Source organism: Centruroides vittatus, unplaced genomic scaffold (assembly GCF_030686945.1).
Source record: "Centruroides vittatus isolate TY-2023 unplaced genomic scaffold, ASM3068694v2 scaffold_1478, whole genome shotgun sequence".
NCBI classification, from domain to species: Eukaryota; Metazoa; Arthropoda; class Arachnida; order Scorpiones; family Buthidae; genus Centruroides; species Centruroides vittatus.
The window spans coordinates 888,056-913,307 of record NW_027122680.1 but is presented as its reverse complement, the minus strand read 5'-3'; the positions used below and the strand labels follow the sequence as shown (position 1 = coordinate 913,307).

The 25,252-nt window shown below is 29.5% G+C and overlaps 1 protein-coding gene across 11 annotated transcripts in view; it reads right to left on the bottom strand.

Moving 5' to 3' along the window:
- The window catches only part of LOC136987150 (far upstream element-binding protein 1-like), a 64,779-nt gene extending 45,168 nt beyond the window's left edge, over nucleotides 1-19,611 (bottom strand). For 6 of the 11 annotated variants that reach the window (XR_010882583.1, XR_010882584.1, XM_067284831.1 and 3 more), the window contains exons 1-6: nucleotides 19,458-19,604; nucleotides 12,041-12,085; nucleotides 11,867-11,954; nucleotides 9,622-9,663; nucleotides 8,580-8,616; nucleotides 5,049-5,119 (exon numbers count right to left, since the gene is read on the bottom strand). Coding sequence is in view for 9 of the 11 variants with exons in the window: in XM_067284831.1 (XP_067140932.1) it covers nucleotides 5,049-5,119; nucleotides 8,580-8,616; nucleotides 9,622-9,663; nucleotides 11,867-11,954; nucleotides 12,041-12,085; nucleotides 19,458-19,550 (376 nt within the window). In the remaining 2 variants the exon portion in view is untranslated. Of the gene's footprint in view, nucleotides 1-5,048; nucleotides 5,120-8,579; nucleotides 8,617-9,621; nucleotides 9,664-11,866; nucleotides 11,955-12,040; nucleotides 12,086-19,457 lie in introns of all 11 variants that reach the window. The other 5 variants (XM_067284833.1, XM_067284836.1, XM_067284832.1 and 2 more) reach the window with 5 other exon arrangements.
- Nucleotides 19,612-25,252: the final 5,641 nt, after the last annotated feature.

Here is a 25,252-nt window from a genome sequence, read left to right as displayed (position 1 = left end):
ACTCAAGTGTTCTGTATATAAGCTGCAAAATTACATTTACTTAATATGCATGGAAGTTTCTAATTCAGTGAGTGTATTTACTCTACAATGTAAAATTAAATACAAATTCTTTTCTGTGCTTGTATCAAGTAAAATATATTAAATCTACTGATATATTCAGATTGTAATGCGATAAAAATCAATAAATTTATTATTTTCTTAAATCCTAAAACACTCACACACATTGTCTTTTCATAAAATAACATGCAAAATAACTTCAACAAAACAAATATCAATAAACAATAGTTTAATTATGAATAGCCTAAAACAAAAATTCAAATTTTGTGTGTTATACTTAAGTCAGGAAATCTAACAATTTTTTATCATTGATGTGGTTAATAATTTCTTTGTTTTGATTAGTTTATACTAGTCCACATGTGACCCATTGGATCACTTACTACTTAAAATTTATATAGAACTAGCTGTTACCTGCGACTTCACCTGCACGGATTTTGCAAGCAAACACCACTTATATTCAGTATTTCAACAACCATAGTAGTTGTTATATAACATCTACCGCTGAGAATGATGAGAATTGCTGAAAATCAAATAAACTGTTTTCAATTTGATCAATTTTCTGGAACGTTTACAATCGTTCTATAATCGAACCAATATGCAATAACAAATTCGAATTTAAAACTGTTCAAACATTTGGTTAAAAAATCGAAATATATAAAAATATTTATAACAATGTCTGAAATGTTATCAATTTAATACACCTAAGTACTCAATGAAGACTAAATGCAGTTAAAAACAAAAAATAGCATCTAAAATAGAAAAGTAGAAGCCGTTTTTTCGGTTAAAACTTAATGCTCTCCCCCCACGGAGGAATTTCGAAAAATCCCTTCTTAGTGTGCATTTCCATGATGTACCTGAACTGTGTACAGAATTTCACCTCTAGGTTCAGTGGTTTGCTCTGGGCGATGATGAATCAATCAGTCAGTCAGGACAAGTAATTTTATATATTTAGATAAAAGACACTAGATAGCATTTTATAGATACGTAAAATCTCCACTATCATGTTTTATATATTTTTCCTCAAAATAAGTCTCATATCATCTCATATGCAAACCTTGGTCCCATGGGACAAGATGACAGATGATACTGTAAACCATAGAATGGAGTTTTGTAAAATATACATCCAGCAGCACTGTTTGAACATATAGCATGTGCATTAGGAGATGTCTGTTTTACTTGATTATTATTTGTTCTAATATTTTTATTACTACTTTTGTGTGTTTTACTAGTTCATTATGTTTCATTTATTTGTAACTTCAAAAGTCCCGACTATTGACATTTGAAATATTTATTCTAAAATGTTTTTAAAATTTTTGTTCTATTCAAATGCAACCAACATTCCATTTGTATTTTTTCCTGAAAAAGATCAGTAAATAAAAGTGCATATTGATTGAAAGGTTTAGAAGTGTACACTGAAGAGCAATTGAATTAGGGATACCTGTCTAGTAGCATGTAGCACCACCTTTTGCCTTGATGATGATTGCAATTCGTCTTGGCATGGTTTCCACAAGACACTGGAAGCAATGGGAAGCCATACATATCCAAGAGTCCTGAATAATCTCCCACAAATCACGAAGATTAGATGGAAGGTGGTCAGAGCCTCAAACATCTCTCTCAATTGCATCCCAGATGTGCTCGATTGGATTGGGGTCAGGCGACCGTGATGGCCAGGAAAGCACGTGCCGGTCTGTGGAATGTTCATCCAACCATTCCAATCCAATACAATTCAGGAAAAAATTAAATATTGGAGAATATGAAGTAATATATATGCAGTGTAATAGTCACAATATGCTCTCTCATGAAAGTACCACCCATCAAAGGGTTATGTTTAACCCTTTGGCTATTAAGAACAGAAGAGATCACCCATCAATCTGTTTTGAACTTTTGATATCCGAATCTTGCCTGAAGTGCTGAATCACTTAGCAGACACACAAGATGTTACTGTAGTTCTAGATTCCCATTAGCCATATTTACTTCAAATCATCTATCCCCTACTCTGGAACTTCAGTTTCATTTCACCATATAAATTTTCTTTTCAAAATTATGTCTTTCTTGTTATTGGATTTTCAATTAAGACTTCTATAATGTAACACTTATAATTTGTACAAACTAGGAAATAAATTTTTATATTCTGTTTTGTAAATTAGTACGATTTCCTTATAGCTCTCTATTTTTTCTTTCTCCCTCCTTGAAACATTCCACATCAGGAACCAATGACCTAGACTCACCCTGCAAAATTGTTCAGCAATGAAATTTAATTCCTTTCATGCAGCAGGTATAACACCCACGTTCCGTTTTTCGTTTTTAAAACATTGCAGTGAAAATTTCAAAATAGCATTAAGAATATTTTTATTCTTTTCTGAATTTTTTTTTTGTTTGCCTCTAAATTTTTACCTATTTCTGTAACAGTAATTTTGCACATAAAACAAAACCTTTAACCACCAGTAACAAATATTAACGAAAACGAACATTTTCGACCTCACCGAGGCCTACATCAAGTTATTTTTAACAAATTTCAAATTGGAACAGTGGAACGATAATATTCAAAAAAACAATTTTAAATTTCGAATAAAAGTAACGTAAGTCAAATTCAAACAGTAGAATGACTAAAATTCGTAACTGTATGACCCTATCATATATATACTCTTTTAAGATGTGCAGAGTGAATTGATATAGGCTAACTTTACCCGAATTTTTCATGAAGATGCCTCTGCAGTGAATTGCAGCCTCTCAAATGCCGACTGCTTTCCGAACCTGAACATTTTCTGCTCCGTGCTTAACTTTTGGCGGTGAGCGTATATCGAAGAAATCTATCTTATTAAAAGCTCGTTGTAAAATTTTGTTTGCAAATCATCCATAACAAAATATTGCAATTCAGTTGTTAAGTAAAAAAATATTTTTTACTTTGAAATATTAATTATAATTATGAAAAAAAATATTTATAGCTATAATCTTATTCAAAACAAGCAATCCAGTAATTACTAATATATAGTTTATTTTATTTATTAGAATTTTATTTAAGCTTCTCGAAATTACTATTGAATGATATTTCTATAGTTCAACTTTATCTCAAATTTTTCATCATATGAAACTGAGTTAATTTATGTGACGATTTCATAAATTAATTAAACAAAATAAATTTAGCGGAAAATTGTCTTTCAGTTCTGATAGTTTATTTCAACTGATATTTCGTCGATATGTTCATGTTTTAGTCATATTTATATATCCATTTTTTGCATTTTTAAACAGATAAACTTAAATAATAATGTCCATACTTCATTATAGTTAAAACCATTAAACAGATAGTTAAAATTATCAAAAGTTAAAGTTTGGTTTCCATAACTTTTTTGATAATTCACTATCGTTTCTATATCATATCTTTACATTTATAATCCAGTGTATAACAACTTTCTAATATTGCATCATTTATTAAGCTGCAATTTTTAAATTGCAGCCCAATAAATAATGCAATTCATGAAGAAATAAACATCACGAGCAGTTTTAAACACTTTTTTATAAGCATAAAATAAATAAAAGGTCAGTTTTAAGATAACCAAAGATCATTATTAAAAATTTAAGACTTTTTTAATCATAAAACACTAATTAAAAATAATAAAACTAATAGTAATGAGCAATTATTTATTGTGACATTACCACAATGCCAGTCTGTAATTTTTAATTTATTTCCTTTAAATTATATGCTCTCCATCTTAAATTAGTACTGTAGTGTCTTGCCCCTGTACATCGTTAGTTTTCCATTAGCAATGGAGTCGTGCTGGTCATCTGTACGACTCCATTTAACTGCTTTCAAGAAGAAAATTTTTAATTGAAATAATATGACTTCTAGTTTGCATCGGAAGTTCATATATCAGGGCCTCCAAGGTTTCCATATCTGGTCTCGTCTTTCATCTATCTAACTCTGTTGTTGATATTAAGGAAAGACAGACAACAGTGGAAATTTATAGGTCTACAATTTTTCAAAATCGCCACCCAATTACATAATTCTTTTATAAAATATGCTTGCTTATTTTACTCCTGTTTTATAATTCTTATATTTCTTTTTAAAACGTTCACAAATTTTGTACTGAAGTTTATACATTAACGTATTGAAATTAATATCTACTTCTTAAAAATCCAGAAATATTAAATTATATTAACATCATTAAATTCAAATTGAAAATTTCATGTCATAAAATAGATATAAAATTTTCTTAAATTTTTAAAACTGAATTCTACTTACTATAATTAGACTGGAAATATCTGAATGAGTTATGTTATTGAATATATAATGATACAAACTGTATGAATATAAAATACCATATGAAATGCTTAACTTAGAATACTTTCAAATGAGTTTTGCTTTTAGAAAATATACTCAAGTTTATTGATGGGACTATTAATTCTTAAAATTCTTTTAGAGAGAACTACACTTTAAAAAAATGATGTCCAAACAAAATGCACAGATCTCTGTCATCAACCTTTGTATCTTTGTAAAACTAATATTTTCTAACAGTATTGTTCTTTTATTTTCGATAAATATGACAAAAAATATTTTACATCCACAAAGTTGAATGAATCATAAAACTCCACGGTTAAACTTAACAGGAGGAAAAAAGGAAAAAATTCCTTTAAATGATTTTGTAGGTTAACTTTTTAATGTAATAAATCACTTTTTGGGATCATCAAATCCAAATATTTAACTGTTTTACTGGATTGTAGAACAGTTAAACATCAGATCTGATGATGGAATGTATTATTTAAACGAATTAACGTTAAAATTAAGTATTTTTTCTAAAGCAAATTCTCGAGAATTAAAATTGCAGTTTCATTTTTCATCTGCTTTCCATTCAAACAATTTCTCGTATATAGTTAATATTAACTATGTACTGTACTGTTACATATTTTTCGAAATAAATCCAATAATTCAAATTCAAAAGTATAATTAAGCACTTCTTTAAAATATTCGGAAATTTATTATTTAATGTACTTACTTAATCCAACCATTTTGTCAGGCACACTCCATTCTTCAGCCATGACAGCGGTTGGACCAGGATCACCAGCTCTGAAAAAGTTAGTTTGACTAATATATAGAAAAAGAAAACACACCATAAAACCTTAGAAATGACAAAATATCTTCCAAAACAAAATATTAAAATAAATTAGGTAATAATTATTTCAATTTAAATAAATATATTACATTTCCTCATAATTAATGAATCTGCAATACACACAAATCATAAGTAATAATATTTGAAATTAATTAACACATTGACTACCAACAAATTTTATGTAAAATGATTAAAAACATTTTTTTCTTTTTAATTTGTTGTTTAGAATACATGAAAATATGGTTTTTTTTAGGAATTTTGTAAAAAAAAATGCACCAAATTTTTGATGTTGCTCACTGATGACCATCATGGCACCTGTGATTAACTGCACAGATGATTATGCTTAAGACATGAACTCAGGCACAAGAAAGGTCAGACAAGAAAATGATGCCAAAGTTGTTACAAAGTTAAACTTTTCTGACTTTGACTAACATTTTTCATAAGTAATTAAACAAATTGGTAAAAAAAAATTTTCTGGCAGTGGATGATATGTATCAGCTCAAGATAAAGTGAGAAACTGTGTGGTGGTATGCTGAGGCAAATTCCATTAAGCAAGTGCAGAAAACTTTCAGCATGTGTTTGGAAAGGATCCACCATCACAAAACACTATTCACCCTAAGCTCTGAAAATTTCTTCTTTCTCTGTACCTGGAGATGAAATTGCTTTTTCCCTCCAGCTACAAAGGAAATTTGTATAGCAAAACCAGTCAAAACTTTCCATTCAGCTCATTTTGTGTTAAACAGATCAAGCTGATTTTATTTTTAAAAACTTAAGAAACAATTCTTGTCCAAAGTAAACTTACATTATTCTCATCCAACAGGTGGGGTTTCCCACCTGTTGGATGAGATGAGAATAAAGAGAATCAAATGGGCTTTCTGGGACCAAAATCAATGAACTCAACAAATTTTGTGTACACCTATGACCCTGGTGCTTCTGTTACACTACAGATGTTGCAAAGTATGGCAAGAAATTGAATATTGTCTACATATTCTCCATGCAACAGAAGAAACATATTTGGAAACCTTTTAGTTGTGTGTAAAAATGAGTAAAAGTACAACTGTGATTTTTGCAATAAAACTTAAGTTTATCTTCAATCTGCATACATTACTATATGGATAAACGTAAAACATTCAATTTTGTATTTTTATACATCATTAACTTTTGCAAATTTCTCTATTAGTTGTCACTCTTTTCAGTCTAATATAAATCAACAGCAAAATATACAGTAGTTATGATTTTTAATAGTACGCTGCAATTATTAGATGAGAATATACTGCAAAAGACCACAAAACTTGATTTCTTCTATTAAGTAATAATTAAAATCTTTCTCTATTTTAGTTTTATTTGTAAATCGTTTATTGTTGCCTATGATATTTTAATAACATCAAAAATAATTTGGATTTAAAACTAAATTATAAAGCACTCATTTCTTCCATTTCTGACTAAAAAAGATCATTTTCTTTATAAATCTAATAAAATATTGATGTGTTTTTCTATTATATTTATATAATATAATTTGTGAAATTATATTGTTTCGATTGATTTCATCATTAATATGAATACTTTTTTCTTAAAAAAATGACTTTTTAAACACTGAAAGAAAAAAAACATTTACGGTGCTTAAACAGTTAACTTAAATCAAGATGTATTTTATAGAAAAAGTGACAATTATTCAATCATCCAATATAAACTTATCAAAAGAAAGACTAGTGTAAATTTATCTTGATGTATTAATTATTAGAAAATAAGCATTTTGATTTATTCCTTTATTATTTAACATCAACCTTTTCTATATAAATTACTTATGATAAAGCCCAAAGTACAACTATATTAAACTATAATACACTAAGAAATGAAAAATAAATTTCATTCTCAGGAAAATTTAAAGAGTAAACAAAAGTTCACTGTCATGAATAAAAATTTTACATGTGTACAAGTTATGTAAGTACAGAAGATCAATATCAAAATTTATATGGATAATCAATTACTACTTTTATTGAAAATTTATAAACTATAAATTAAAAGGAACCAAAAGATATGCAATAGATAAATGTGACATGCAAGTCACACAAAGTAAAACAGTAGCAATTAAGTCCAAATTAAGAAATAAATTTTAACATCTCAGTTACTGTTGCATCCCATTTATCCATGCACAGTGATAGCTTTTTTGGCTTTGTTACATACATTTGGTAAGAAACATGTTCTAGAAATTTTTATTTTAACAACTCTGATGCAATTCACTGTTGTTGTATGTTTATTTCATTGTTTCTCCAATAGGTGGTTTTATGTTATAGAAATTATGTAGCTGTTTTTGGCATAAAAACTTAGATTTTGTTTTGTAATCTGAAAACATCTGTAACTTGTTTCAGATAGTTTTTCCTTCAAACAAGTAACTAAAATTATTTTATTCTTAAAAAAAACACATGATAAAGCTATTTTTTTTTCATACATTGTATCAAATATTCATGATAAAATCAGCACTTTTTGTATGATGTGAACATAAAAACACTCAAGACTGAGGAGTTAATAGAAAAAGTCTGATATTTGTCAGAAAATAAATATCCGTTATAAAAAACTAAGCAGCTTTCAAATACTGAATCAAATTTGTTTGGTGTAAATTTTAAACAATTTTAATTTATCGAGTAATAAAAATAATTTACACAAAATAAGTTTTTAAGTGTTACTTACCAATCCCTTCAGTGTATTGGTATATTAACTCCCAAAATGCTTGTTATTATATGATAAAAATTAAATTCTTTTACCATTTTTTATTATGTTTAAATTATCAAGAATCTATACATTATGTGAATTTTCAGATATAAATTTGAAAAGTCATGAAAAATTAAAGCATATATATATCATACACTTAACTGCTTTCTTGATAAATTTTAAATATTCAAAATAAAAATTAATCAAATACTAATTCTTAACAGTAATTATTTCAAATGATTTTAAAATGTATGAAAAAATATAAAAAAAATAACAAATGTATTTCACAAAATAAAACTTAAATCACTATAATGCAAATTATTTTAAATATAAAAATTACATAACATATGAAAATCTATTACTTTTAATTCCAATGAAGAAAATTAAGACAAATATTTGAATTTAGTAATAATTTCAAATCATATGAAACATTTTTTTCATTCTATTATTCTATTTCATGATCTGATCACATTACTTCCCAAAGTAGCACTAACACAGGACTTTCATTTCTAGGGCAATGGTGAAGACCAAGATACAATCATGTAAATTTATTTACAGTAATAATTGTATATATATAGAAATTATTGCTTTTAAGTAAGTTTTTTATTTTATTCTTACATAAATTTTTATTGATTTAAATTTCTCAATTCGGGTTAATCCAAACCATAAAAAATGGAAAAAGAAAAATAAACACAAAAGACATACCTTTGCTGTTGCATAGCTGCTAACTGAGCCCCAAATGCTAGGAGAAAAGAAAATGTCAGTTATACATTAGGACAAATATCACAAATCATATATATATATAGTGATACAAAATTATTTCATCAAACAAATTAAAAAAGAATCAAAGTACCATCTACACAGTAAAGAAAATATGCAACTGCTGCTGATCAGAAAGTTTTTTTTTTATGTTTAACTAAAATATCTTACTATTTATAATTAATGGTATTCATTTGCAGCTTTCAATCTACACATCTGTAGTTGTCTTAAAAAGTAACTACTTCCCTGAATGGTTAAAAATATGATTTTATAAAGAGTGAGTAACTAATTTACTTCTGTACTGAAGCAACATGGCAGATATACAATAGGATACAACTTTTTAAACTTAAAAATTAAAAAGTTTGAATTTCAAGAAGTGTTTCTAATTAGCTCAGTCATTTTTTTTTTATATAAACATTAGGTAAATAGTTACTTATTACTAATTGTAGAATATATCACCAAAGTGTATGCAATTATAAAAAATTAATTTTAAATATATAATAAAATTCTATTAAGTTATTTTACTAATAATAATTGCACAGTACTGAATTTTTCTTTCTGCCACATTATTCAAGTGTCAAGAATATCAACAGATAAAAATTCATCACAGACTAAATGCATTTTTGTGTGAATCACAAGACATAAATAAGTGTTAAATTTAGTAAGACTGCAATAAATCATTGTCAATTAATCTTAACAAAGCAAATGTCCCAGATTAAAAGTTATTGAATTTAGAACAATCTCAATGACAGAACTTAATATTTAAATGAATACAAATTCAAATCTACTTAAATTTTGCTTTTTTCTAAATTAATAAAACAAATCTGAAAATTTTATGATAAAAAATAGGTAACATTCATTTAAATTTTGAAGTTTATAAATGCATCATAACTTTCACTTGATAAGATTATATTTTTATTTAATTATTTTATTTAAAATAAAAATTTTATTTAGAAACATCAATTCAGAAATTTAACTAATTACTTACGATCATTCATCGGAGCTAACTTTTTTGATTCTGGAGCACCATCTATAATAAAATTTATTAAATAGTAGTTTGATTAAACAAATGGTATATACAGAATTTAAATTAAATATTTTATATTAAAGGAATAAAAGCCAATAAAATATTTAATAGTTAAAAAAACAACATATAATGCTCAGAATCCTAACTAATTTTTTTAAACAAAATTTGAGGCAAATATTCCAGATGTTTTCACAAAATCTATCTTCATCCCTATTCCTAAAACTGCCAATACCTTAAACTGTGATAAACACAGAACTATTAGCTTGATAAGACATGCCTCAAAGGTTTTAGTAAACATCATACAGTGAAGAACAGATAACTACATAAATCGAACTAGATGAAATCACAATTTGGTTTTCAAAGAGGCAGAGGGACAAGGGAGGCCATTACAATGATACAACTTATAATAGAAAGGGTGACTGATCATAATAGAGTTATTTGTATGTTTTGTAGACACTGATTAACACTATCTTCTTGAAGGCCTTTGATAGTGTTAATCAAATGCTGTTGTTTCAGATTCTGAAAAAAGTAGGTATTGATAAAAAAAAATTACTGAGAATAATCTACAACATCTATAAAAGTCAAAAAGCAATGGTCAAATTTCAGGGAGAGGATACCAAATGAATTCAGATTAAAAAAGGAATAAGACAGGAATGTGATTTGTCCCAACACTTTTTAATATCTACAATGAATGGATGAGAGAAGCATTCAAAAATGTAGACGAAAGCGTAAAAATTAATGGGCATGTTATCAATAACATTAAGTATGCTGACAACATTGCTCTGCTATGTAATGCTGAGGAAGGGTTACAGAAAATTCTAAATAGACTGAAAGAAATGGAAGTGAGAAAAGCAAGATACCAAATAAAAATAAACACAAACGAAACAAAAGTTATCATAATCTCAAGAGAAGAAAATGAAGATCTAAAGATTATGTTGGATGGAAAGAAAATAGAAAAGGTAAAAATGTTTGAGTACCTAGGAAGTTGGATAACTGAGGATAATAGATGTAATTATGAAATTAAAAACACAATAAAAAAAAGGCTAAAGCTGCTTTCACACAAATATCCTCACAGTATTAAGAGGTAGAAATGTATGCAAAAAATTGAAACTGAAAATACTTAAAACAATTTGGTGTGTGGCTGCATACAGATGCAAGTCACGGAGACAATAAACCAAGAGGCAATTAATAGAATAAATTCCTTTGAGATGTGGTGTGTTAGAAGAATCAAAAGAATTAGTTGGATAGATAGAATAACCAATGAGATGGTTATGAACAGATTTGGAATGAAAAGGAACCTGATGGTCAGCATCCAGAAGAAAAACAGCATATGCTGAGCATATAATAAGAGGATCCTCAGGGAAACTGATGAAAATTGCAGTTCAAGGAATGATGGAAGGCAGATGGAGAAAGGGAAGACCTAGGCTAATGTGGCAGGACATCAAAAAAATAGACTGGCTCAAGCTTGGGAAAGCCTACAACCGTGAAGAATGGCAAAGGACCATCCATCAATTGCAACCCTGTATAAAGATGTCATGTGAATGAATGAATACTCAGTATATCATACTCTGCATCCGTTCCATCTTAATGTCAAAAAGAATAACTTTTATTATTATTTATAAATTAAAACTTTATTTACTATAGTAATAAAATCTTGCATTTTAGAAAATTATAATAAAAAATTAATCACAGATTAAAAATTGTAGTTTAGACACAGTTGTGTGTCATAATTATCTCTGTCAATGTCTAAGCCATTAACTTTTCATATGGGTAAGTAAAATTTTACAATGATTTCTTGCTTTCTAGGTCTAGTTAATTTATTCCAGAAGATAAATAAAATTAATCTAGGTTTAGAGATAAAGAAGCAGTATTAGTATTTAAAAATAATTTAATATAAATCTTTTTTAACATTATCATTTTTGTACACACAACACCACACATTATGCAATTACAAAAAATTTCAAAATAATTTGCTTTTTGAAAATATGTTCAAATTTCAAGCATATTTTTCATTTTCTTTAATATTTAAAAGTACTCTATTTACTTCAGTTTTTAAGGCAATTATAAACATTTAAACACCTCTCAATTATGTGACTTTCATTTTGTTTAGCTGCAGTGAACTTTCAAATAGCATAACAAAGTTATTCTTACAATATAATAGTTTAATATCATTTTATATTTTTTTTAAATCATCAGAGTTTCTTACTTTCTTCTAGAGAACGTTTTGTTCCAACACCAAGACTGTTTGAATCGCTACTTCCTCCTCCACTTCCAGTATGAATCTTTGCAGCAATCTAAAAAAGATATATATTTTTAATTATATTATAATATATACATATATAAAAAATGTTTCAAATAATTTGACATATCTTTGTCATACTTTAGGAAGTTCACAAAAATCTGAATACTGCTTTTTCTGACTTTTCTAAAAACACATGGAAATAATTTATTAGTTGCATACCATATGCATTTGTAACAACATACAGTAAAATCTCATTAAGAAGTTTAAGAGGGATTTAAAAAAATAAATAAAAATAAATCAACTTCAAGCTAGAGTTTAATACCTAATTTTCTCAAATTTTCTGTGATCATAAATTTACCCATTATCAAACTCACGAAATGATTACAAAATTACATATTGTTTAAGGCACTTTTGAAGACATTATTTCTTGTGTCCCATTCAGCATGCATGTACTTATTTTTATTTTTATGTTCTTACATTTAATTGAAAAATACAGCATTACTCGTGAGCCAAGTATTACTAACAATTGATATTGTAATAAATTACAGTAAATTAAATGTAAGAACATAAAAATAAAAATAAGTACATGCATGCTGAATGTACTTATTTTTATTTTTATGTTCTTACATTTAATTTACTGTAATTTATTACAATATCAATTGTTAGTAATACTTGGCTCACGAGTAATGCTGTATTTTTCAATCCATGTAATCTGTTTGTATATGTGTGTTTCAGGTTTAAAATCGTACATTACTCAGCATTTTGCTTTATGTTATTGTCTCTCATTGTATCTTTAATTTGTTTTATGTCTGCCGGCATGCAAGCAAATCTGCAGCTATACATTTACCTGTTGTGAGTTCCTGCATTGTTCCTTAATTCTGTTATTTACAGTATTATTCAATTTTGTATATTTTCCTTGTCATCATTTTTCAACTACTCTAACTTATGTATTCATTGTATATATTTTGTATATTATCTTTTGTTTTGTTAATAAATGAGATGCAGGCACTCACAAGTCTTCCTACTTCACCATCTATCCTATCTTACTTTTTCTTCACCTTCCACCTTCTTCAACTCTTCTCATCTTTCATGTCCCCTTTTCATACCCAGGCAATACCTATGGGGTCTTCATTCCCCCCTTTGTGCTACTGCTACTGTGTCCCATTCAGAATACCAGTAACACACTGTTTCAATAAAAGAATGTTGACATGTAGTAAAATGCTGTTATTTCAACATGAGCATAGTTTTTGTTTATCTTCATCATCTCTATTCACATAGAATATAAGAAAAGATAAAGATTATGGACCCGGCAATTTCAACTTAATGACACCATATTATATGGAAAACCCTATATACTGTGCTGGGGACTTGTTGAAACTTTCATTAACTCATTTGGAAAGTGTCCTACAGGTGTAACTTCATGGTCATCACAATAAAGCCAGTCTTACTTCTAAGAATGAAAAGAACCACAAAAAGTGGTGGTCAGCTCTCAAAAGAGATATTGAACACACAGACTCCTAGATTTTCTGGTAGCTCAGTGCCACTAAATCTCTCTTGTTGTAAATCTAGTGGAAAAAACGCTGAATTTGAGATTATGAAGTCCAGAACAATCCAACAAATTGGTCTCCCAATGAAAAAGGTCAACTCTGATCAATTATTCTCTCTAGTTGACGTTAGAACACATTATTTATAAATTAGCTGCATTTTAGATGAAATATTGAAAATAATCATATAAATGTTAAAACTCTTATTCTAAAAATTGACATACAACGGCTTTTACAATCTTGGTATATACAGGTAGGACTAGCTCAAATAAGTAAGTGACAAGGAAACTGCCATAAGTGGCAAAGTGAAAAAACCAGTCAAAAAATAAAAAATAAACAATAAGCTAAATACAGTAAATGTACACTGAAGTTGTTTATAAGTACAGTAGTTCATACAAGAGTACCAGCCTTTGTTACCATCCATTCTGGAAGCAGATGTGGCAAAAAATGTTTTGCATCAGAAGCAAGTTATCACAACGAGCACTGCATAGATATATAAGTATCTTGAATTTCATGAAATTATTTTTAATTATAAACTGCATTTCAAAATGATGTTTTAGCTATTAAAATGGTTAGGGTTTATGCTTTAAATACTTATACTGTAGTGACTGTGAAATGTTTCATCTTGCTTACAACAGAATAATGCACCTCTACACCATTTCATAAATAAGACCAAAATTGAAACTAAATACTAAGTCAAGTGCATATTTATTTTAACTGTACACTCTCAGAATCCACTTCAACTTTAAAATACATGTAGGAACACACTACATATTTATAGAGAAACTCAAACTAGAACTACAGATCATTCTAAAATTAAAAACACCTTTCATTTCCAGCAAAACAATTTTAATCAAAGCTTTCTAATGTTTTCAACCCAATTCATAGGTCTTCATCAGGTTCCATTTTTCAGAAATTACTTAGTACATAAGCTGTTTTTTTTTTCAACCTCTGATGGTCCATAAAACAAAGACAAATGTAAATAACAAATTGAATTTATTACCAAAAGTTAGGTACAAAATGGTTACTTTTCGACATAATCACTGAGAAGATTGAGGCATTAGATGAGCCTTAACATTGTTTTGAAGATCGTCATTAGTCTCAAACCTCTGCCCTCCCAGCCACATTTTCAGTTCAGGAAAAAGGTGGAAGTCTTCACACAATAAAGATGTGAAGACTTCCATCTTTCATCCTTCCACCCAACTTGGAACTCTATAAACACCCAGCATATGGTCCCGATTTAGTGCAGAGCGAATTCCACCTCTTTCTTGGTGTGACATCCAACCTTTAAGTTTGATTAACTTACACAATGAATATAGAGTCGAGTCACTAAACTGATGAAGACCTATCAAATTATGTTCAAAACATTTTTGTTTCATTAAACTTTTTGCTGGAGTTGATATTTAATATGTGCATTTTTTTTTAGGATAAATATTCTCTAATTTTTATTCACCTAGTATAATTCCTCTTTGGTGTTTGAATTTTCATTTCCAGCATATAATTACTCTAAAAAATTATTATACATGTATAATAATTTTTAGAATTCTTTTAGTTTAGACACTATAATATTTTACAATACCATTCTGTCAACAATCATTTTTTATACATTTTCCAGATTATTATTAATAGTGATTAATAATAACAACCACTTTCATATTTGTACACATTTCACTTCTTAAAATTACTGAAAAAATTGTCAAACCAAAGTAATTTATAGAAGCAATGCATATTTATATTATTAGTAAGAACCAATACCGCACCAAGAATTAAACATTAAAAACTCAACATGTTTCATGCATTTATTATAAAAAAAATAACTTAAATTATTTTTGGACTAATAAAACAAAAAAGGAGAGATCTTGAAAGTGACATCCTATTATGTAGGTCAAAAGAAACTAGTTCATGAAAGCCACACATGGCATTTGTTAGAGTCAATCAAAATTAACAATTTTGATGCAATATCTTATTACTAGCATATGGCAAACCAATTCCTTGAGATTTTCTACTGTAGAACACACTTTACTGAGATAATGTTATTTACGAACAATATGATCATCAGATTATTTGAGATTAAAGATACAAAAAAGAGATTAAGAAATTCTTATTTGTAAATTCCACAGCAGCAACTTTCTTATCTACAGTCACTGACAATGCTAATCAATATTTTGTAGTTTAATTTCAAATATATTAAATCAACATAAAAATTTTGCTAGCCAGATAATTGGGATGGGTAATATGCATGCCTGTAATGCCTTGCAATTCAGGTTTGAGTTCAGATCAGACCCTGAAAAATTTAAATATAGTCGATTCCGTTTAATTGGACCACCGCTTTATTGGACAAATCTCAAAGAACGGAACATAAATTAATACATAATTTAATTGTTTAATTGGGACAACTTTTCGCTTAATTGAGACAATAGCAGAAAAGGAATTTAGCAATTTTTGATATATTTTAGGGATCTTCTGAAAACATGTAGACACGACATACTGTACACTAATGTCATGTAGGCCTAACAGTTTGCAGACACAAAGCAATTTTGTATTTTGCTCGGGTACTTGGGCAGTTCAGTTTTTCTGAAGGGGGTCAGCATAGTCAAACATATACGATGATCCCATCTGAGGTGAACCTGAATGAAAGCTACTGACCCTGCTCTGGATTGGACCGGACGATCCCCTTATAAACGAAGGGATAAAGATCCCCAGACAATTTTTTGAGGTCTCTGGACTGAGTTGGAAGACAGCTAGAGTTCTCTTAGAAGATATTAGGTGCATATGATTTCGTCTAGATACGAACGGCAGCCATCCAACCGTTGAGACCAGCATTCGATGCTGGCAGATTCTATGGACGCTCCCACCAAAGTGGCCCATCTCCAAGTAAAGGAAACTGCGCTCAAAGGAAGACTGTAAGGTGACTTTTGGACAAACCCTTTTCAGTTATAACACGTTCTAACTAAAAACGTTCAGGAACAAATTGAACAGTCAAACCCTTGTGTACGTCACTACTAATACTGTATTTGGCAACACTAGCATGATGCAAATCAGTTATCTATCGTCTGGCAAATTTATAGTACAAATATTTCTGTACTTTGGCTTAATAAAGCATTAAAATAGGTATCTAATTATTATTTTTTACCTACTTATTTACCTACATATTACACATTTTATTTTAGAATTTATTGTTAGTTCATTTAATTGGAGAAGCTGCTTAGTTGGGCCAAAATAGATTAGTCTCAACGTGTCTCAATTAAGGAGAATCGACTGTATATAGAAAGATAAGTGACTTTTATCAAATCCATCTGACTGCTATATTTTGTAGGCCTATAATAAAAAGGAACCTTTTTTCTATCCCTAGTGCAGAAAAAATACAGAACTATTAAAACTACATCAATTTTTAAAAATCAAAATGTAGGTGGCCAATCTACAAATCAAAATTATGTTTGATGATCATAATTATTTCAGCTTCTGTCTCTTTACTGCAAGTTTATTGGTTTCATTCTAAAACTATTTATTAGACACATTCAATAAAACAAACTCACAACACCTTGTAAATGAGCAGCCAAATTTATTATCCTCTAACATTTTCGATCATGTCGAATGACCTTCCTCAAGAAAAAATTAAGAAAATTAAACACTTAGACACTTCATTTTGTTCAGAAAGTGTACACTTTAACATCCATTTGACATTTCAGTCTTATTACAATGAACAAGTTTATAGACATCAAATTGACATAAAAGTGCACATCAGCTCAACCATGCAAAATTCTGTTTCAAAATTTCTTTTAAAAAAAAAATCACATTTTGAGGACCTCTATTTGAATATGCAAACATGATTACTAAAAGGAAGATAATCTATTAGAAATTACTGAACTATAAAGTTCAGTTTAATATCATCATTAATCTATAGACTAAAATTATGTATGCATCAAATAAACTACAATGCATTTTAAAAAAAAAAATTAGCAAAGTGAATGTCTTTTCAATTTATAGAAAACGGAACATTTTAAACTTAAAAATTCAGAATTCATTTTAATATATTTTAAAAACAGAAAACACTAAAAAGCTAATTTTATTTGTAAGCTATGGTGCCATTCCTTAACACCTTCAAGCTTCAATAATCATGCTGTAAACATGCATAAGCTTACTATAACTTTTTAGTACGGGCAAGTTTTCCAGTAAAGCTGTTTAATTAAAGCCACTTTGTTAAAAACAGTTAAGTTAGCTGCTGTAACACAAAGTATAGCAAAGTTCATATGTACTGAAGACAGAAGTTAAAATAGCTGCCACCATAAATTATATACATATTACATACTGTATCTGAAATTAAGATTAAAATAGATTTTCATGTCACAAATTATCACTTTTATAACCACTAAAAAGGGGTTTTTTGAACAAACAAACAGAAATGCTATATCCTTTGAATCTGACACTCACCCAAGTTCAAGAATTACTCAGAAGATAATTATTCTCATATGTTTTATTTAAATGAATTTTGAATCGGAATTCTTGCAGATCCCTCTTCAGTAAAGGTAACTTACATCTGTGACAGAGCCTACACCGATATTTCACTCTTCAAAATCAATCACGGTAACAATTCTTCAACTCGAGTGAATGGTGAATTTGAAGATTATTTCCGTTTCATTTACATTTCCATTTATTCGTCCAAAAAAACCCTTTTAAGTGGTCATAAAAGTGACTGATTACATCTGGCAAATATTGCTAATTTTAGCTTCGTATTATTTTAAACTAGTTATCGAAAAAATTAGAAATAGTTTTCTACATATACATAATCTTCTATTTGACATAAGCATCTTTAGATTTATTAGTAATGGTGAATGCATACATTCTGTTGTTTATCACATAGGTAATTGCAATATCAATTTTCTTGGCCAGCTACCTCCGACATTTTATAGTCCCGGCAAAAATTCTGCATTGTTTCTGACAAAACAATGTATACAAGAAGCATGCCGAGACATAGAACAGTTTCCTAGAAATTGCTTAAAGCACCTGCAGCAACTTAAGTAAAGCAGCTTTACTAGGAAACATCACACACATTAAGTTCTTCCAAACAAATAATGCCAAAATTTTAGTATATATCTTTAAAGTGGGGAAAAAAATACCAAATTACAAACTATTACAGGGGAAAAAGTACCAGATCACAGAAATGATGTAATTCACAAGGTGTCAATTGACTCCTTACATAAAGATCAAGGCTACAATTGAGATTACATTTACATTTTCCAATATGAACATACTACAGATCAACTGATTGTAGACCATTATCAGTCAGATAGCAATAAACACGAATATAAACTACATAGACCCTCGTTATATTGAATACATAAGGAAACGAACCAAACGAACAATATATCGAACAGTGCAGCATAACTGTTGTATTTATCCATCCATTTTGTGTTTTTTGCGAGTTGTATAACACATAATGTAGTTTCAAATGACCAATGACTGGAGTAAAGTGATAATTTTTTTTACAAATAGAAATTCAACGGCAACATGGAGGACAAAAAAACCCGCGAAACCGAATGTGCGTTATAATGAGGAACGATATAACGAGGAACGATATAACGAGGAACTACTACATATATATATATTTAAAAAATTCTGATAAACTTTATAATAAATTTATAAATTATAAAACTATCCTAAATCATTTAAAACAATAAAAGAATTAATTAATTTAATATTTTAAATAAAATAATACATTACACTTAAACTCCACTAACAATGGAGGTTAAGTATCGATTTCAATACACGTGAATTTCACCTATTGTTAGACGTTACGAACAATTATAAACAATTAATCAGGTATTAAATGTACGAAAATACCATATAATTTACGAAATTCCGTACATTTTCTAGGAAAATAAATGAATTTTATGGAAACTTCACTTTCTTTGTCTCGGAGCACAGCCATCTTGTTAGGCTTAACCGATTTCATATTAAAAATAGATATCAAGAAAAATTTAAACGATTTATTAATATTAAAATTCAATCACCTGTCTTGCCCTTTGAACCGCATCTGCAAAGGCAGAATTTGGATCGTAATTTGTGTTAGCTGGCTTAGAATTCACACTGCCGTATTCAGACATGCTAAATGGCGGTTCCTTTCTTCCACCGTCTGCTGATCGAATGCCCACATGCACAAGTGCTGTCAAGTTCTCACGTTTTCGGTCGTCTGGAAAGAAAAAATTATCCATAAAATAATTAAACGAATACTAAAATTAAATATTTTATTATTAATTTTTATTAAGTAATAGTAATTAATATTAAATTTTAAAATTTATTTAATGATTCTTTTTTTTTCGAATTTCTCATCTTATACGTTAGTGAGTGTAAAAAGTAGATTATAATTATAACGTAAACTATTTTATTTTATTTTATAATTTTAAAATACGATAGGAAGCTAAATAAATGCAGAATTAAATTGGTTTTGCCGTAATTTAAGCTTATACTAGCGGGATTTCTTCAATTAAAATACTGAAAAAATCAGCACTTTACAGTTGAGGAAGACGAACGGGTTTTTCTAATGGTTAAAACAAAACAACAACACAATTGCTAGATGGCATGCGAGCGCGATTGCCTTTCCTTAGGCTTAACATCGTACATTTGCCTTTCCGCCATGCCTGAAACATTACACCTTTCTCAAATCTCTCTTCTGTGACATCATCTACGAGGCAAGAACTTCATTTTGATACCTGAACCACGTTTGGAGCTTCAGCCGTTTTCTCGAACGAAGCTGGACAGTATTTGAGGGTTACCAAATTAATATATAAATAATAAAATTCTATAATTAATTCATATCGCAAACAAATTATATTACATTCTAATTCACAAAACAACACCTTTACTTATAGCTGAGATAATTTTATTGAGAAAACTAACGTTTTCGGCTTACTCAATAAGCCATCTTCAGGTTTTAACTTTCGAAAAAATGAACATTATCGTTCCATTAAAAGAATACAATAAGAATCCATTTTATAGACATTAATATTGTGTTCAAAGAGCATTTTTCCACCAACGTGTACATAAAACCAACGCACAGCCCACTTTATATTCCATCGCATTCTAATAACCCATATCATTACAAGCTGGTAGCATTCCGAGCTCTTATCAGAAGGGCCTTTATCTATTGTGACGACGTTGTTGATAGAAATAAGGAAATCGACAGAATCACGCAAGTAGCCGAATCCCTAGGATATAAAAAAGGCACAATAGCAGGATTAGTTAAAAAGTATGAGATGGGCACAACAAGAGATTCAAAATACGTTCCCAGTATAATCACAAAGTTTACTTACAACAAGAATTCAAAAGGCATTATGAAAGAAATTGCAAACGCAAGGAGACCAGAATGGTTCTAAAAAGGGCTCCGAACCCATACACAATCTTAAGAAATGATAAAGATCACATTAAAAAGGAAGAAAAAACAGGAGTGTACAAAATCCCGTACGAGAACACGGAACTAGGTGTCGAAAAAGACTACATTGGAGTCGCAACAAGAAGTTTAAGGATAAGACTTAAAGAACACAAGTATGACGTCAGGAAGGCTGCCGAATGGCCGAGCGGTGCAAGGCGGCAGACCACCGCTCTGAGGGACCGGGAGCGGAATCCGAACGGGTCGAGAATCCCCAAGAGAATTTTCGGGGGGTGGTCCGTTCGGATATGTCGGGCCCCGTCTCTCACCACCCGGTCGCCCCATTGTGGGCCTGGCGGAACCCATAATGGGCTACGTAAAAGAGGCCCTCTTAGTGCACACAAAGAGTTAGGGAAAAGACTTAAAAAACACAAGTATGACGTCAGGAAAGGCTCCAACGCAACAGTACTTTCGCAATACGCGCAGACCCAAAGCTCAGTAATTAAATGGGAGGAAGCGGATATTGTAAAACCCTTGAGCTCCCCAACGTTAGCAAGTACCGCAGAAAAAAATTGAAATTTACAAAAGCAAGTTGGAAGAGGCATGCATAAATGCGAGGGACGCTGACAGCCTACCAACAGCTTGGAAATTCGTAGTCAAGAAATGTATCACGAACTCGTAGGCTTGTCTTAACTTGTTTTGGCATCATTCCTCGATAATCTGCCACATTTTTTAAAAAGTATCACCAGTGGAATCATTTTTATTTTCATTTTTTACTTCTTATTCTCACTATAACGATTTTATTGTATATTTATTTATTTATATTACCATATTCTTCCTTTTTGTTTTTATTTTTTATTTTATTTTATTTTTTATTTTTTTATTTTTATTTTTATTTTTTTTCCGTTACTAATGGTTTGAATTTTTTCAAACAATTGTATCCTTTTAATGGAACGATAATGTTCCTTTTTTCGAAAGTTAAAACCTGAAGATGGCTTATTGAGTAAGCCGAAAACGTTAGTTTTCTCAATAAAATTATCTCAGCTATAAGTAAAGGTGTTGTTTTGTGAATTAGATTAATTATTGGCTGAGCTAGTATCTGCTTTATATATTACATTCACTGTTTTTTCTTTAGGTTATAATATATATGAGTGTGTGTTTGTTATTTCTTGATTATCATATACAGGGACTTTGAGAGACGTCGCTGGCTCCAGGGAAAAAAATTTACACCGTCTTTCTACGGATAATTAGCTCGTAAAAAGAAATTGTTGAATGATGTCCGGGCCCAAGTAAATCCCAGGCACGGGGAATTTTACCCCATCATCCACCCTCTCGTCGGCCCTGGTCACACATGTCTAACATGATTTTTACTCGACATAGTATACATTTAAGCTATATGCCGGTTACATTTATCTCCATTATGATGTTAGTCCGATTAGAACATTTATCGAACATCCAATAACTTAAAAACATAATGTTATATGCTTCGTTTTTTACCTTGTATTTAATCATAATTGGAATGCAATGTGAAAAAATCGTAGACAAATTCCCACTGTAGTTCGTCCGTCCGTCTGTCTTTTCTTATTCTCGAGAACGGAATTAGATAGATAAAAAACGAGACCAGAGTTGGAATGCGTAGAAGCAAGATGCCCGGATTTACTATATATAAACTTCCTATGCAAACCGAAAGTCACGTTATTTCAATTTAAATATTTTACCCTGAAAAGTGTTAGATAGACGACCGGTACAACTGTATTGTAAAGGGAAATTTTGTTTGTATTACTGCTATTTCGAAACCTTAGTCACAGTGTGACGTATTTCTCGAAAACTTTCGAACTCCGAACAGTCCGACGCCAACAATTTTTTTTTTTTTTTCGTTTTCGGTGATTTCATAACTTTCTGAAACAAAATTACGCTTTTATCGCTTTTGACCGGTGCATTCCCTACAAGTTTTTAACAGAAGGGACGTAAAATTATCGTTACGCTATTCCTTACGACGTTACGAACTGTAAACATAATTGAAATGTCGTGCACAGATAATCCCTCGTATCTGAATTATACGAAATTAAAAGCTTATTGAATATTTGTAGTAATGACTTAAATGGTTTATCGTAGAAATTTCGACGTAATAAGTGACGCGCTTGATGCGAGGTAATACTCAACTAACAATACTTTACAATTGTTCTTTTCCATATTGTTCGTAGATAATTTTTATTGTTGTTTCTTTTCAGAGAGTTTTCAGCTGAATTCTGTTTCGGTAAATCTCACGGAAGTAAGTAATCCTTCGTTTTTGTTTACATAATTAATATTGAGTATAAATTTTAATAGAGCATCGACCCGAAACATATTTATGTCTTCAAGTTGAGATATTTATACAAATTATTGCTGAATTAAATTGGCGAGATTGATTTATATACAGATTTTTGTTATATTCGAGCTTATTTTCGTTCAAATTAAGATAATAACTCTCAAATTATTAAAATGAAAGGTGCGGTAAATGTGCAATAGTTTAGACAGGAATCAGTTGAATAAATAATCTTAGTTCTCTTAATATATTTTATGTACATTATAATTTTCTACGCAAAATACTTTAATTCCGGAATTTCAAAGCTATATTTCGTGTTTGATTAACAATACGAAGTACAAAGGACAAAAGAAAGCGTCTTCTGTAACAATGAATACGTAACATCTTAATTATATATCGATACATGAAGCGAAATTCTGCAAATATACATAAAATACGCAATGTTTTATTCAGTTAAATTTAATTTCAGTATCGAAGTCGAATACGACAGTTAAAGAAACACTATGGCCAGGGTCAGTATCATCAAGTGATATATAATTTAAGCAGAATCAACTATGTAAGTTCTCATCTTTCCTCTCATAAAACTTATTTCAAATTTTTACAGAAATATTACTTTCAGGTTAACGACTTTCAAATTAAAATTTAACTTGGAAAATTTTTTTCCCGACACCAGACAGTAGAATTACGATAAGTAGCATGATTTTTACACCTTCTTTTAATTTAATATCGTAATGTTTAATTTAAATATTTTGATAAGTAATAACCAGGTTTTTTTTTATTCTGATTAGTATATAAGCTAGAATTTTAGTAATATTTCACATTCTAATTTTATATAACATTCACTCGATATACTTTTTAACAACTATACTAATACATAACATATATCTTAAATATTTGGCGCTATGATTACATGAAACATTCAATCGATACACTAGTTCAGGGATAGCGAACCTTTTTGAGTCCGCGTGCCATGTTGTAAGCATACTTAGCTTTAAAGATGTTAATGCGTGCCAATGTCTTAGATTTCGAATAATGAAATTTAAACAAATTAAACGAATACGCTTTAATTCGAATAAACGTGAAAAATCTGATTGAAAAAAAATGACCAGGTGATAAACAGAAAGGATGTTTGAAAAAGACAGAAATCATATGAGACATTACGTGCCAGATGATTTCTCTTACGTGCCACTTTGGGCACGCGTGCCATAGGTTCGCCATCCCTGCACTAGTTTATTGTTCTCTGTAAACTATATATTTTTTATTCAATCGATACCTAATAAATATCGTAATATTTTTCGTTCTAATTTATTTTTCTGTATAAAAACAGTTTCACTACACAAAAACTGGTAGCAAAGGGGTTTTAAGGAACAGCATCTTTGTTACAATATAATAACTTTTTAGTATATGTTTTATATGCAATTTTTATAATTTGTAGTTATTTATATTTTGAACGTAATTTTTTTATTCGTTGCTATATTGATTTTTATATGAAAAATCTGTATTGAAACTTCACATCCTTTAATAGGAAAGTTTGATGAAAATGACATAAAAATTAAATTTTCGTAGTTTATTTTAGTTTGCCGAATGAATCGAATAGCAACGAATATCCAGTTTTATTCCTCGATTGTTATTCTGTCGAGCAATCGGGGTCAGTTTCTGGAAATCAAAAAACTACCACAAAATGGGTGTCGCCTTGACGTGGCTTTGTGGCTTAAGTGTGAAAATTTTCTCGAAGTTCTAAAGATAATTTTTTCCACAGACTAAGAACACCCGACAGAAATTTTAAATGTTTTTAAGTACAATTTTTTTCAAGCAGTTTTTTTTGTCAATTACGCTAAAACACAAAGCAATAAATGTGTTGAATCTATTGCTTTATTCAGGTAAAAACAGAAACATAAAATGTATTGTATTAATTTGAGAAAGATCATGGTGGTATGATTAAGTAAACATTTTCCATTAAGTGGTGAGTAACCAAGGCTGCTCAGAATGCTGATGTCAAACTTCACAGCAGAAATTTATACGAATAAACGTTGCTCTAATGAAATTAAATGAATAGTGACGCACGAATGTGTTTTGATAATTTGGATAAAGTAGATATTCATGTTTTAACAGTAACCAGTAGTATTGACAGGTGT